At 41.9% G+C, this 16538-nt stretch overlaps 1 protein-coding gene across 2 annotated transcripts in view; it reads left to right on the top strand.

Moving 5' to 3' along the window:
• The window catches only part of slc36a1.S (solute carrier family 36 (proton/amino acid symporter), member 1 S homeolog), a 46056-nt gene extending 39378 nt beyond the window's left edge, over positions 1-6678 (top strand). For both annotated transcript variants that reach the window (XM_018254860.2, XM_018254861.2), the window contains exon 11: positions 5277-6678. In XM_018254860.2, the coding sequence (XP_018110349.1) occupies positions 5277-5551 (275 nt within the window). In that variant the 3' untranslated portion in view covers positions 5552-6678. The remainder of the gene's footprint in view (positions 1-5276) is intronic.
• The last annotated feature ends 9860 nt before the right edge of the window (positions 6679-16538 follow it).

The raw sequence follows: 16538 nt of genomic DNA, 5'->3' as shown, positions 1-16538 counted from the left end.
AAGCGGTGAAAAGTTCAGAAGTCACGAAAACACCTGAAATCGAAGTCCTGAAGCTGCGAAAAGACCCGAAGTCACGAAAACACCCGAAATTGAAGTCCTGAAGCTGCGAAAAGACCCGAAGTCACGAAAACACCAGAAATTAAAGTCGTGAAGTGGTGAAAAGTTCAGAAGTCACGAAAACACCCGAAATTGAAGTCCTGAAGCTGCGAAAAGACCCGAAGTCACGAAAACAACAGAAATTAAAGTCGTGAAGCGTGAAAAGTTCAGAAGTCACGAAAACACCCGAAATTGAAGTCCTGAAGCTGCGAAAAGACCCAAAGTCATGAAAACACCAGAAATTAAAGTCGTGAAGCAGTGAAAAGTTCAGAAGTCACGAAAACAGCCGAAATTGAAGTCCTGAAGCGGGGAAAAGACCCAAAGTCACGAAAGGAGGCGAAGTAAAAGTCCTGCAGCCACAAGTTCAATTCTATTGGACATCCGTGTGTGTTTTTTTTGTTTTTTGTTATTTTAAATCCCCTGGTCACCAATGTATTATTTTAATACTCTATAGGCCCCTGCCACCAATGTTTTTTTTTAAAATATTCTCTAGGGTCCTAATTTTTTTTAACTTGTAAGGGGGGCCCTGGCTACAATGTACAACAACTAAAATTTTGCCCCCGTGATTTCTAATGGCGGCCCTGGTTATACGTCGTTGTTATAATGCCTGTGTAGGCTTCTTGGTGGTGCTCGTTTTCTCGTTGTAATTTCTTAGCCCCACCTACCTCAGCCCTGACCAATAGCCGAGGTTATAGGTCATACTTACTCTCTCTAACATGAGTCATTGGTTATCCCCAAAAAATACGCTAAAATACAATATGATAATCTTGTCCATTACTGGTGTTTTGGCTTATCATTGTGTTGTTTTCTCCCGATGTAATGTGGTAGCCACTGTTGTAAGAGCAGAGGTGGATGTTGTAGGCAGAGTCGGACTGGGACACCAGGGGCCCACCCAAAAACCTTTGACAAGGGGCCCACCAATAAATCTTAGACCAGGGGCCCACTCTTAGTACTATTTTTCTTCCTCTCCTCACTCAACTTCTATTCTCCTAGTCTCTTTTCCTTACATACTATACTCTATTTTTCCAACTATTTAGCCTCTTTGTTCTCATAAAAATAGGGAATGGCCATGAAATAGGCCAAATGTTTAGCAGCAGGAGGGGCCACTGACACCTGGGCCCACCGGGACTTTTCCTGGTATCCCTGTGGGCCAGTCCAACACTGGTTGTAGGCACTGACTGTGTCTCAAAACTTTTTAGAGCCAGATTTCAGTCATGCCACCCTACAACTTCTTTGAGCTTCAGCTCCATGCATTCAAATTCAATCATATGCTTGCAGCCTTGTTAGGATGAACAGTAGGACGTTCCCAAGAATCCCCTGTAAATATAATACTTAGACCCCAGCGGCTGAAAAGCAATTTTATCCTTTATGCCACACATTTAAGATGGATGAGAATGGTTTTATGCTAATTAAATAGTATTTATATAAAGCAAATTCATCGTAAGAGTAGCAATACTGATTTAAAATAAATCAGAAGCAATCGGTTGAGTATAAATAATGAGAATAATTTATACAGGGAATCCATTAAGTCAACTGAAGATCAATTAAAAAATGAATGTGACATTGTAAAGTGCAATTGCAATTTGTTTAATTTGTGCGACTAGTGCTAGTGTAATCTGAGGCCTAATTGAAGCAAAGATGAAGCTGAAGAGATAAAAATAGAAAGTAGTGGTGGGCTACAAAAAACAACAATCACAAACTGGGTGATTGGAACTAGGAACCACACCATTGAAATTGTGGCAAAAAATTCGAATACCAAGACCGCTGGAAACTAAATTATTTCTATTAATAGGAATGTAATCGCAAAACAACTACAGACTGCAGGGTTCCAAAACATATAAAGGGAAGCAATACCATAAATAGTCTATAAAAGATTGATCATGGTTAACGTTACCAATAAATACCGGGACATCTGCCTCTCTTTTTGGATATGAAATTGCTCCATCTAAATGTTGGAACATTTTTGACGGGACTTGCTTCTGTTTAGCCACAAGATCGTTAGTGAGGTTGGGCATTGATGTTGGGGATCAAGCCTGGCTCGCAGTTGGCATTCCAAGTCTTCCCACAGGGGTTCAATCTGGTTGAGGTCAGGGCACTCTGCTGGCCAGTCAAGTACTTCAACTTCCATATCTATGGCATAATGATAGGTGTTGTTCACCTTTAAATTAACTTTTAGTATGACGTAGAGAGTACTTTTCTGAGACAATTCGCAATTCGTTTTCATTTTTTATTATTTGTGGTTTTTGAGTTATTTATTCTTTTATTCACCAGATTTTCAGTTTGCAATTTCATCTGGTTGCTAAACTCCAAATTACCCAAGTAACCATGCATTGATTTGAAGAAGAGACTGGATGGCCTGAATAGAAAGATCAGTAATAAAAAGTATCAATAATAATACACCTGTAACCTTACAGAGCATTTGTCAGAGACCCCCATTTGAAAGCTGGAAAGAGGAAAAATTGGTTAGAATTAGCATAACATACTATAAGTGAACTTAAAGGTGAGTCACCCCTTTAACCCAAACCTCCAGTGGTGGAAACATTAAGGGGTGCCCTTTAAGCTTTGTTATCACTAGGACTAAAGGGCCTTAGTCCAAACGTTGGAGAAAAATCCAGATCATGCTGGTTATAGTGATTCCTCCTTTTCCACCAACCTTTAGGGCAGTGGTCCCCAACCAGTGGCTCATGAGCAACATGTTGCTCTCCAACTCCTTGGATGTTGCTCCCAGTGGCCTCAAAGCAGGTGCTTATTTTTGAATTCCAGGCTTGGAGGCAAATCTTGGTTGCATAAAAACCAGAGCCTCCTGTAGGCTGTAAGTCCTCATAGGGGCTACCAAATAGCCAATCATAGCCCATAATGGCACCCCAGGGATTTTTTTCATTCTTGTGTTGCTCTTCAACCTTTTTTTTTATATTTGAATGTGGCTCAAGGGGAAAAAAGTTTGCGGATCCCTGCTTTAAAGTTGCTATTTTGCATTCAGGCAAGTACGGTTTTCCTGGCATTTGCCAACCCCTGCCTCATCTGATTTTTATCACCCCTAAAGGTGGCCATAGACGCAAAGATCCGCTCGTTTGGCAACATCGCCAAGCGAGTGGATCTTTCCCCAATATGCCATTAACAGCATGGCTATATCGGGGGTAATCTGATTGTTCAGCGTATGGCCGAACGATTCGATTACAATGCGCAATGGGCTCCGGCGGGATCGGTCGTGTCAAAATCAACCCTGACCAAACGACCGATCTCTGCCGGACGAAAGATGTCGGCACACGCCACACACGATCCGAAAATCGTACGAATCCTCGATTCGTACGATTGGATCTGTGTGTCTATGGCCACCTTAAGAATGTGTTTTTACTGTTCCAGATTCCAATGTTGGTGAGCTTTACATCATTAAAGTTGTGCTTGACATTAAACATGATGCTTCCAGATGAGTTTGGAATTTGGCTGTCACTGTCTGATCATTTGTGAAGTATAATGGCAATATCAACAAAGTTGGTGAACATTTTTGGTCTACAGTAGTGTGCTAAGAAAGCAAATGTCACCCTAGCAATGCATTTTTTCTTTATGGGTGCTTCTTTTTGTGGTGCAACCTGCTGTGCTTACTGGTGACCTTTTAGCTACTTAAAGGAGAAAAAAATTTGTCTTGCACATGTTAGGCGCCCCAAGTGATTGTATTTACTTACCTGAAACCCCGGGCCAGTGCTCCTATCAGCAGAAAACTTCACTGGCCCGGGGTAACAGTAGTGACAAATTCTGTTTGTTACATCTCTGTTCTGAAAGGTCCAGAAAGTACTTCTTCTGCAGCCCTTCCCGACTATCCAGTATCTATAAATACTTGCTCTTTACCAAACTACTTGCGTTACCTAGTGATTCACTTCAGTTGATTACTCACCAGCTCCCTTAGGGATATACGTGTCAGGGGAAACCTTTTTGCTCAGAGGTTTTATGTGTCTTTTTTCCCCCTTTGTCATCAAAAGAATACAATTCATTGGGCACATTACGTAAGGATAATCAGTTTTCCTTGGTGAGTTGTGACTACCCTTGATGCTAGCACAGCAGTTGGAGTGGCATTCAGTTGAACTACTATTTCTGTGCAGTGGATAATGCAGAAACCTATGACCATCGCATGATATTTTCCTCGGCCTAGGAAAAAAAAGTTTGACCAAGTTCTTTCCAATCAAATAACACACATATTTTACTAATTTGTAAAGTAATTCCAAAACAGCCTGAAAGCTTGGAGTAGCAGAAAGTGAAAATGAGATGAGGCTCCTTTTCACTTCCAAGCAAATAAGATTTTTAAGAATACCCAATTCCCTAATCGACTGATATCCATGGTATCAGGAAACAATCTTCTTCTTCTGTGGCCCCAGGCCAACTCACGTTCAGTACATTGAAAAGGCCGGCTTTTTGCTTAAGGTTTGTCTTATCACTCTACTGCACTCGTATATACTCGAGTATAAGCCGAGTTTTTCAGCACCCAAAATGTGCTGAAAAAGTCTACCTCGGCTTATACTCGAGTCAGTGATAAAAAAAAACGTCTGGTAGATGAAATATCTGTGTGTATATAGTATATGTGTGTGTCTGTGTATGATGGTGTGGGTAGAGAGTGTGTGTGTGTGTGTGTATATAGTATATGTGTGGGGAGTTTGTGGGTATAGTATGTGTGTGATTATTGTGTAGGGAGAGTGTGTATAGTATATGTGTGTATAATTGCTAGTGGAAAGTATATTTTGTCTCAGCTGAAAAAATGTCTGTAATATAAATCCACTGGGGGGGACAAATTTTCAGTGATTTAGTTTTGCGCTGTAGTGATTGCAGCATAAAAGGTTATAAATGGAACTTTCTGTTAATAAAAGGTTTAATTTTTCCAAAAATTACCGGCTATACCTGCTTGTCTAACGGTCTTAGTTGTGTCTAGGCTTATACTAAAGTCAATAAGTTTTCCCAGTTTTCGTGAGTAAAATTAGGTACCTCGGCTTATACTCGGGTCAGCTTATACTCGAGTATATACGGTATTTATTTTCTTTTTATTCCGAGATATTAAGGGATACATGTGCTGTTAATATAAATGAATTTTGTTACAACAGCGCCCATATGTACCATATGTTTCTAGCAATCTGGATCATGTGATTTCCTTATTACACTAACCTTAACTTTTATTTTTTGTTCCTGTTCATTAGGTGTCCTTGCGATCCTTATCCCTCACCTGGGCCTTGTCATCTCATTGGTGGGATCGGTTAGCAGCAGCGCCCTGGCCCTTATCATTCCTCCCCTTCTGGAAATCCTCACCTATTACACCGAAGGCTTGAGCCGATGGATCATCGCCAAGGACATTTTTATCAGCCTTGTGGGCTTTCTAGGATTTCTGTTGGGGACATACGTAGCATTGTGGGAACTAATAGCGCCTGAAGTCTCACCAACGTTGAACGAAACTGCTCTATATGTCGCTCAATGAGAACCTGACAGCAGTGTTTCCTTAAGGAGTTCCAAAAGCCAATTGTTTTCTTCCTGAAATATGTACCTGCAGGAAAGTGTAGCCATGAAGATTTCTCAGTGTGTCCTTGAGAAGCAGAATTGTTCATAGCGTAGCTTAGTATTCAAGGGATGAATGTATTTATTTCACAAACTGACTGCCAAAATGGTTGCAAAGATATTGCAGTCCATACTAGGCCACTTTGTCTTCAAGATGTTAAGGGAATAATCTCTTTTAGATTTTCTTTACATCCGTTTGCCTTTTGCACATCATTGCATCTTTACTTAACTGGATTATCTATTTTAGTCATGGCAAGTGCATTTTCCCTTAATGCACAGCGGTCAATTGACTTTTCGTCCCGTTCGATGCAACTGCCATGTGATTGTAATGTCTCCTGTCCTGACTTGTATGTTGGCAAGTATTCCTTCTAAACACCACCGGTTTCACTTTTGTGTTTTTTAATTTAAATCGATAAAAATATGGTGCAAGTAAGAGTAATGAGTTGCTGCTGTAGAACAACGGTGCGTTTTCTGTTGCCCGATGTCTTGGGGAAATATAACCTATTCATATGTAGGGGCTACTGTATCTTTAAAGGATAAGTACATCTTTAAAATAACAGAATGTAAAATTGATTAGAGTGCTATACTAATAAGTTTTGTAATTTACATTCATTATTTATTTTCTTTTTATTCCAAGATATTAAGGGATAAATGTGCTGTTAATATGAATGAATTATGTTCCAACATCGCCACCTGCTGGTCAGTTTCTGACCAGTCTGACCACCAAGTAGTCAAGGAATTTGTCAGGAGAGAGAAAGCGGCTGCTCTGATGTTCTTCTGCTTAGGAAAGATTTGAGAAAGGTTTCTAATTGTTTTCCTAAGCAAAAGAACATTAGAGCAACATCTTTTGGTGTTACTGTTCCTTTAAACAATATTTTTTATGCCAATCTTCCACCTCCCAAAAAAGAAATCTTTGACCTTTACAAGAAATAGTCGAAGATATACAGGGCATTGCATAAGAAAGGCAAGAAGTAGAGCAATATTGTCACTAAATAAAATGATACCCTCACAACACTCACGGTGGACCAATAAAGTTCTCCCATTCATGCAGGAACTGTCTCTGGTTCATGTCGCACAATTGGAGGTTGAAATACTGTAGTACGCATGTATTCATTACACTTATGTTGATGAGCACATAGGTCTTAATAATGTAGAAGTGCTTGTTATACCTCATCACATCTTTGTTTTCGTTGCAGTCATATACAAGGTAAGTCTTTATGAAGCTATGGAGTAAATGATAAGCAGTGAGCCCTTTTATCACCATACGTCAGATAACTAGTAACCTAGTTAGGTCTCTCCTCATAATTTTTTGGAGGGATGATTTGTGAAATCGTCTTTTCATGGTCCTCAAGCGCAAGTGCACACAACAAATCTCGCTTACAACCGTAACTGGCAGCCTCTCCCGTATCTTCTCTAACCCAATGCATTCCTGGAAGTTCAAATCTCTCTTTTCCCTTAAACTATTCAGAATGCCCTTATTTTCTAAGGATAAAGCTACTTTAGAATTCTCCTTCTACTATTTATTAGGCCGTCATCTTTCATGTTGATGTCCTCCAGCAGATGTCTTAGTAACCTTTATCATCAACGTAACTTTCTCCTCTGGTGCTCTCCCAAATATCTCAAACCTGCAAGCATCAAACCCAGGTATCCCACTTTCTTCTGTTTATTTTTGCAAAGGGCTATGTTTTTATTTATCCTTTATGTCATGCTGTGTGAGTATCTCCATGACGTAAACTAAACAATGGCAAACCATAGGTGGAGAATTTTTGTTTGTTTTTTTGCCTGGGGATTTTTTTTTCTGTACAAATTCATTAATACTATCCATGGATATCATATATATATATAATACCCAAGAACATATGACAATATATATAGTGCCAATTTGATACAAAATAACCCTAGAAAATGTGGATGGATAAATACAGTGCCCATTCAATATATAATGCCGCAGTGTCAGTTCAATGCATAATAACTGCAGGCAGGATAAACACAGTACCATTTTCAGTGTTAGTTCCATATATTCAGAACACGAAGGGGCACATTTACTTAGGGTCGAGTCTCGAGGGTTAATTAACCCTCGATCTTCGACCGTCGAAGTAAAATACTTCGAATATCGAAGTCGAAGGATTTACCGCATTTCCTACGATCGTACGATCGAAGGAAAAATCGATCGAACGATTGAATCCGTCGAAACGAACGATTCGAAGGATTTTAATCCATCGATCGAACGATTTTCCTTCGATCAGAAAATTGTTAGGAAGCCTATGGGGACCTTCCCCATAGGCTAACATTGATGTTCGGTAGGTTTTAGGTGGCAAAGTACTTGGTCAAAGTTTTTTTTCTTTATTAGAGATGTTGGTGCAAATGTTTAAAGTGGCCACTTATTATTACAAATGTCCAAGGAAGCAAAATAAAGACTAAAGAGATCCTCTAATGCCCTAGACATGAGCCCACTCTAAAATAAATGTGGCATGCCCCTCAAATTGGTTAAAAAAAATTGTTAGTGCAAAAATCTGTGATAGTTAGAACTTTCGGACCAATCGCACTTTAAAATATGAAAAAACACCAGCGTTTTTTTAGAACTTTTATGAGTTTCTGTCATACAGGATATGATGTCACTGACATAAGATTGAGCTTCATCTTATCAGTTCGCCAGGTCTATGGTGGTGAATGAAACTCTGGCGAAAGAGGAAACGTTCTGTAATATTTACACTTTAATATATTTGCGGAGTAACGATCGTTCGTCTGAACGAAAAGTCACCTGGCGATAGGGCACAAAGCTACGCTAGGGGCGGTCTCTTTCGCTAGCAAATTGTCCTCTATGCCTGCTAGTAAATTGCCAATGTGCCTGCGATGGGATTTCTGGCGAATTTTCACTGGCGATGACCACTTTTCCCTCTAGTAATTCTGCCCCATGGTGTTTACATGGGCTGAAATTTTCAAAACTGACATAACTCTGAAACAAAACTAAGTATGGTCCCCAAAGAGGGCCAACCCCTGCTAATTAAGCCATTGGCCTAGCCATTAAACATAACCCCATTCCCAGGCGTCATATCTTCACCCACAAGCGCCATCCACCCAGCCCTCATATGACTCTCAAATAAAAAAACTTGAAAATGAAAAACTTGATTGGAATCTCATTCTACCCTTCATTGTTAATGAGTCTCCCAAAATTCAAATTTATCTCAAAAACTTAAAAAAAAAAAAAAAGGATGTATAGACACCTTGTCATCCACAGTAGAATATAATTTCCACAGATGACAAACATCCCTTAGAGAAAACAGGGAAAACTATCTGCCTTTATGGGGAAGATTTATCAAGGTTGAATTTCGAGTTTATGTGAATTTTTTTTTTACTCTGAATAAATTTGAATATACTAACAACTCGAATGGGTGGTTATTTAAGAAAAAACTTGAACGTCTAAAACTCGAACGAATATTACCAATCGTATTGAATTTGAATTGAAGTAGACTAAAAGGTTTTTCTTAGTAAAAAACTTGAATGTCAGGAAGGCAATTAACATCTTCAAATGGGTCACTGGACCTCTGCCATTGACTTCTACATGAACTCAGCAGGTTTGAGGTGGCGAATAGTCGAATTCGAGTTGTTAGCAGGGTCCAGGTATGATATTCTCGAATTCAAATTTGACTTTGGATTATTTCCAACTCGAATTGGTGAGTTTTTGACCAAAAATCCAACTCGAAAATTCTAATTTTGAATTTACAATACGACCCTTAATAACTCTGCCCCCAAGTGTCACAGCTCTAGTCTATGTAGTGTTTTATTGTTATTATATTGTTAACTATCTGCACTACCTATGGATAGTCTATGTCACAAAGCAAAAGAATTACCTGGAATATCTGTAAAGTTGAACACAATATTTGGTTTTCCATAAACAGCCTATGTGTGAAATTGCCGTTTCGCTTCCATCTGTCAGTAATGAAAGGAAGCGATGGCTTTGATCTGAGATCAGGAAATTGTATGCAGCGTAGCGGAATGTAAACCCATGAAACCTCGTCAATTAAGTTACAAAAATGACCGAATTTTTAAATCTATTGTAGCTATTCCTAACATATTGCTGCATTAGTGCCTCCGGTAAATTGTAGCCCGTTCCCGGTACAGTGCCTTTATTGTTTGACACTCTGAATTAATCAAAATGTAATGTGAAAATTAATATTGTGTGACACCTACATTTACCAATGAAAATCATGTGCGACATTGTTATGTGAGAGTATCGGTGGGGGAAAATGAGAATTTGGTTTAACATTGAGGGAAAAAAAGGGGTGCTAAATGATGGGTGCCAGTTGTCGGTGCCTGGGCGGTACAGAAAGGGTTACAAGTGCTGCAAACATCTGGTCCGCACTCTAAAATCAAATCAATTAAGCAGAATCGGCACTCAGGGGTCTTATGTGTCAGCGAAGGACAAAAGTTTATGGAATTGACATTTAGAAAGGCCACTGCTGATCAACCAAGGGCTTGAATAAACTTTTGACCTTCCCTGCCAAGTCAGATGTGCATGCGGCTTTTTAAAAAATATATGAAAGATCGTAGCTTTTTGACTAGTAGCTTGTATTCTGTGTGTTGTGGTTTCGCTACTTTCTGCCCCATTTAATTCCTAATACTAATGTGCTCTTCTTCAGTTCCTGTATCTCCAGCATGTTATAATTTAGCTCCTGTCTCCCCCAGGGTTTCAAGTTTTAGTTTCCTCCTAGTATGTTTTTTCCTTCAGTTCCTGTCCCCCCAGTGTGTTATCTTCCAGTTCCTGTTCCCCAGGGTGTTATCTTCCAGTTCCTGTTCCCCCAGTGTGTTACCTTCCAGTTCCAGTCCCTCCAGTGTGTTACCTTCCAGTTCCTGTCCCCCCAGTGTGTTATCTTCCAGTTCCTGTTTCCCCAGTGTGTTACCTTCCAGTTCCTGTCCCCCCAGTGTGTTACCTTCCAGTTCCTGTTCCCCAGTGTGTTATCTTCCAGTTCCTGTTCCCCAGTGTGTTATCTTCCAGTTCCTGTTTCCCCAGTGTGTTATCTTCCAGTTCCTGTTTCCCCAGTGTGTTACCTTCCAGTTCCTGTTCCCCAGTGTGTTATCTTCCAGTTCCTGTTCCCCCAGTGTGTTACCTTCCAGTTCCAGTCCCTCCAGTGTGTTATCTTCCAGTTCCTGTTCCCCCAGTGTGTTACCTTCCAGTTCCAGTCCCTCCAGTGTGTTACCTTCCAGTTCCTGTCCCCCCAGTGTGTTATCTTCCAGTTCCTGTTCCCCCAGTGTGTTATCTTCCAGTTCCTGTTCCCCCAGTGTGTTACCTTCCAGTTCCAGTCCCTCCAGTGTGTTACCTTCCAGTTCCTGTCCCTCCAGTGTGTTATCTTCCAGTTCCTGTTCCCCCAGTGTGTTATCTTCTGGTTACGGTTCCCCTAGTGTGTTATCTTCCAGTATCCTGTCCCTCCAGTGTGTTATCTTCTGGTTACGGTTCCCCCAGTGTGTTATCTTCCAGTATTCTGTCAATCCAGTGTGTTACCTTCCAGTTCCTGTTTCCCCAGTGTGTTACCTTCCAGTTCCTGTCCCTCCAGTGTGTTATCTTCCAGTTCCTGTTCCCCCAGTGTGTTATCTTCCAGTTCCTGTTCCCCCAGTGTGTTATCTTCCAGTTCCAGTCCCTCCAGTGTGTTATCTTCCAGTTCCTGTTCCTCCAGTGTGTTATCTTCCAGTTCCTGTTCCCCAATCCCCAGTGTGTTATCTTCTGGTTACGGTTCCCCTAGTGTGTTATCTTCCAGTATCCTGTCCCTCCAGTGTGTTACCTTCCAGTTCCTGTTTCCCCAGTGTGTTATCTTCCAGTTCCTGTCCCTCCAGTGTGTTACCTTCCAGTTCCTTTTTCCCCAGTGTGTTACCTTCCAGTTCCTGTTTCCCCAGTGTGTTACCTTCCAGTTCCTGTCCCTCCAGTGTGTTACCTTCCAGTTCCTGTTTCCCCAGTGTGTTATCTTCCAGTTCCAAAGGTGGTAGAATATCATTCTCATCATTTACATTCATTAATTTTAAAGGTTTACTTATCCTTTAAAACAAGTTTCTACAAATGAACCATTTGCTAAACTCAGTATTGCATGTAACAAAGTATATGCATATGGTTTAAATAAAGTCAAAATATTCATGATTTTTATTTTTTGAGGTAAACATTGAAAACAGGAAAAATGATATTCCTCCGATTTTGGTCCTTGCGAGTAGAACATTAGATAACCAGTACTGTATACAAACAAGCCTTTTCCTTTGCCCTTTGTTGTGACTTTTGTTAGCAGGAGGATTTTCTTTGCACTGATAATCTAATTATTTACATTGCTAAAACACAACATGGAGGAGCTTTAATTTCCCTGTTTGCCCTGTTTAGCTCATGAAATAAAAAGCACAGATATTTCTTAATTAAAACAAAGTATGTTTGGCACAAGCTCTATTTATTACACTAATTGCAATGCCCTTTTGCAGAAGTAAAACCCCAGGATAATGGATTTATCTGTAAAACAAAACAGTCACAATAAAGGAGTTGTTTATGCTATTATCATTATTTCTGTTTATCTTAGATAATTACAGGGAGGTGGTAAGTGGCAAAGCAAAGCAATTCTCCATAACAGCTTTATAAAAATGTGTTGTTTTTTTAAATGAAAATAACAGGTAGGATATGTTTTCAGTTTACAACATATTTATTTTGCTTGTGCACACAGTATAAACCATATAAGAACACAGCCCTGATGAAAGATGTGGTAGATCCAGCTAATGGTAACTTATTAAACTGGCCTGAGTTAGAAGGGTGTGGCTTAAACACTGACCAAGATGGCAGCGTAACTTGGGAGCTCCGCTCCCCCTCAGCCCCTAAAGCAAGAACCAAGCTATAATAAGCAACAAACGGACATACCGTTTACGGAGATCTCCTCGTAGCAGGATTGGGCAGCAAGGGGTGCCTTACGGGGTGAAACGGAGCTTGGTGTAGCCATCCTCGAAGGTAGGCCCAGGCCCCACGGGAACGCGCTGTGACCACAGACGTAAACTCGGCACTTCTGCCCTCCCGTCCTGCAGCCGGAACAGCGTGGCCGCCTACGACGGGAGCTGCAGACCCAACTGAGACGGACCGGAGTGCTGGATACGCGTGTATTACAGCGCAAGAAGTGAACGCGTAAGTAAGCGGTCACGTGACTCCATCTTCCCGGCACCTCGATTTCACCGTGCACTGGGTCAGGCCTTCCACGCCGCTGCTCCTTCCTACATAGGGGGTAGCTGCACCCACAAGGCTCACGGTCCTGGGCGCTGGAGACCTATTAACCCTCACTGATCCCCGGGGTAATAAGCAGCCTGTAGAGCTCCGTTGCCCCACCTAAATAAGCCTCACCGCAACGACTGTGGCGCAGCTCCTAAGGCCTCATCTGCCTACTTGCAGCCAGAGTGCCTGGATTAGGGTCCGGTGGCCGATACAAACTGACTCCTCACACCTGCATCAATGTACTTTGTGATGGGACTTCTGTCCAGCAGACACACTGCGCAGCTCTAGGCCCTCACATTACACGCACTGTTCTGCTCCAACGCTCTCATTTACTGCTGCAATTTAAGAGAGTGAAAAGTGACAAAGATTGTTCAGTGGCCATTAGCATTAGCATTAGAATGAACTGACAAGGTTCTTTGGACTTTACTGCTTCCGGCACTGCACCACTTTGAAGATACCCCTTGGAGCTACATAGCCTGGGCAGGAGCACGTGCAATATCTACTTATAGATCTCTGACCGCCTGATGACTACTAGTCACTTTTCGTAGCTGTCCCTGACTGGACAGGGGGTCGCCCTGCTCTCCACTACGCACACTTACAGAGGAGAATAGACTGTTCCCATCCTTCTGTGGTCAGTTTTTGCACTGTAATCTACAATGACGGGGGGCAAGGGTAGAGCGAGCTCTGCTGAACCAGGTGCGGACTTCTTTAAAAGCAGATCAGCGGCTAAAAAACAGCTTTCAGGATCTCAAGGTGCAGACTCATCAGATCAAGAATCCTCCAGTGCCCCTTGCACAAAAAAAGATATACAAGAACTAAAACAGTTTCTCTGTGGATTTAAAGAGGATATCCAATCGGAGCTTAGAAACTCCCTGGCAGAGATCACCGCTGAACTCTCCTCTGTGGATCAAAAGCTCCAGACAGTCACTCAGGATCAGGGAGATATCCAGGAGAGACTTAGCAATTCCGAAGCCCAGATTCAAGACTTGCAACTGCAACTAAAAGAACTTCAAGACTCACAAGAAGATCTCGAAAATCGCTCCAGACGGAATAATTTACGCATCAGAAGTGTTCCAGAAACAGTGCCACTGGAGTCTTTTCTGAAAAAATATTTTAAACAACTGTTGCCGAACATGCAAGGGAGTGACCTACTGATGGACAGAGCCCACAGAGCACTCAGAGCGAGACCAAGGAACGATGCACCCCCCAGAGATATTATCATACGCTTCCACTACTTCCGTACCAAAGAAGCGATACTAAATGCGGCTCGCGAAAATCCGTTAGAAGTTGATGGCATCAAACCTCAAATCTACGCTGATCTTGCTCCATCTACTTTACAGAAGAGGAGAGAGCTGAAACCACTCACAGAGGCTTTACGTCTAAAGGGCATCCCTTACAAGTGGGGCTTCCCCTTTAAACTCATCTACACCTGTAACAAGGTTACCTATACTATGAGAGATCCAGCAGACATCGCAGAGGCTCTTAAACACCTGGAAGGCCAACAAGAGGCGACTGCGGATGAGGAGCAATAGCTATCTTCTCCCGGATTATTGTTGACTGTAGATTAATGGATGTGATGATCAACAGACTGATCTGGACTTTTACCCTGTGCAGCTTCTTAGGTACATGTGTTGGATGAGACCCGAAAGCAAGACGAGATCCTTTAACTCCTGATGGCAGACCTCCAGGTGCCTCATCTCAATAGATCGAGACTAATCCGACAGCTGTGATGACCATTGACTTTTTTGGCTTCCGAACCATGCAATACTCTTGGTACACAGACAGGGGGTACCAACTTCAAGATCGGTCTCAGAGACTTTCAAGAAAGGACTCTATCTGCTCTTTAAGGACATTATCTGAGAAGAAATAGCCTGTTATCCTTCCGTCCGGAGATAAGGTCCAGATACCAGTCGGGATTTCCTGACCCCAGATGACAGCTCTTAAGGTTTTTCATTTGAATCGTTTGTGTTCATTACTTATTTAAATTTCTTTGTCTTTAATAGTTTATTTGATGCATAATTGAATGTTTATGTGTTTGATATGTTTGCATACAACGGGGGCTGGGGGGAGGGCATACCCAATTGATACCTCACTAGCCTCACTCCCACTTTGGGTAATCCCAGTGGATACAACTTACATTGTACCCCGATAGTGGACCCCAGATACCCTGAGATACTGTTTACCCAGGGCCCCCTCCCTTCTCTAAGTTGAAACCTTCCCAGTTTTCCCCTTACCCACACACAATGGCAGAGGAGCCAACCGAGAACCATAGCGGAGACCCTGCACAACATCTCCCATTCAACTTAAAAGTGATAACTCACAATGTTAGAGGGCTCAACTCCCCAAACAAAAGGAAGATGGCACTGACTGATTATACTAAAATGAGTGCGGACGTGGTCTTACTGCAAGAGACCCACTTTTCACGAACTTCATTTCCAAAATACATGAGTAAAGCATATCCGACTTGTTATTTATCCAGCGGGGACACGAAATCGAAAGGAGTGGCAATTCTTATCCACAGACACGTGAAATTCCAATTACAGAGAAAATTCATAGATCAGGAGGGTCGCTATGTTATAGTTACTGGCCTGTTGCAAAACCAGATTGTTACAATAGCCTCAGTTTATGCGCCAAATACAAGAAAGGCGAAGTTTTTCTCTACATTTTTTGAAAAATTAGCAGATGTAAAAGAGGGCAGACTGATAGTTGGGGGCGATTTTAATACAATTTTGCATAACAATTTGGACAGAATCAGGGATACTCTGACGGCAAAACAACCCCTAGAACTCTCATCGGATACCAAACGTCTAACAAAACATCTGAAAAACCTGGCTATGGTGGACATATGGAGAGAGAGACATCCCCTTGACAGAGACTATACCTACTTCTCCTCAGTACACAATTCATACTCACGTATAGATTTCTTATTCACCAATTCGACGCAGGTCGCTGCAGCGGGGAGAGCCGATATACATGATATAACATGGTCGGACCATGGGATGGTAGAGGCTATCTTTGATCGGTGGGATGCCATACGAGGTAGAGGCACCTGGAAACTGAACGATTCGCTGCTTATGGATCAAGAGACTTGCACAACAGTGAGAAAAACCTTGACAGATTACTTCAAAGAAAATGACCCCATGGACACCTCCTTAGCGGTTAGATGGGATGCCCACAAAGCGGTGGTGAGGGGGACTCTGATAAATATAGCCTCTAGGGCAAAAAAAGATCGACTCAAGAAGGTTTCTTCCATAACAGAGGAGTTACACGGTTTGTCTTTACAGCACAAAGTAAACCCCACTCAAGCCATCCTACAACGGATTAACTTACTGAGATCAGAGCTGACGCAACTCCTGGCGGACAAGGCAGCATTTGCCTTAAACAGAACCAAGCAGAAATACTTTGAATATGCCAATAAACCTCACAACATGCTGGCTCGCAAGTTGAGAGACCACACTGCAACACACGCCATTCACGCCATGCGGGACTCAAGGGGACATATTACGAGAGACACAGTCAAGATAGCAGAGTTGTTCCGCACATTTTATGCAGAGCTGTATTCAGATGATAAAGCCCCCTTGGCAACGCAATCCAGGCAGTCCTCCTTTTTATCAGACTGGACCAAACCCTCCCTCTCGCCAACGCATCACGACCAACTACAGGCCCCCATTACACAAGAAGAAATTCA

This window comes from Xenopus laevis, chromosome 3S (assembly GCF_017654675.1).
Source record: "Xenopus laevis strain J_2021 chromosome 3S, Xenopus_laevis_v10.1, whole genome shotgun sequence".
Lineage (NCBI taxonomy): Eukaryota > Metazoa > Chordata > Amphibia > Anura > Pipidae > Xenopus > Xenopus laevis.
The sequence above is the reverse complement of the archived record's forward strand: the minus strand, read 5'-3'. Positions and strand labels throughout refer to the sequence as shown.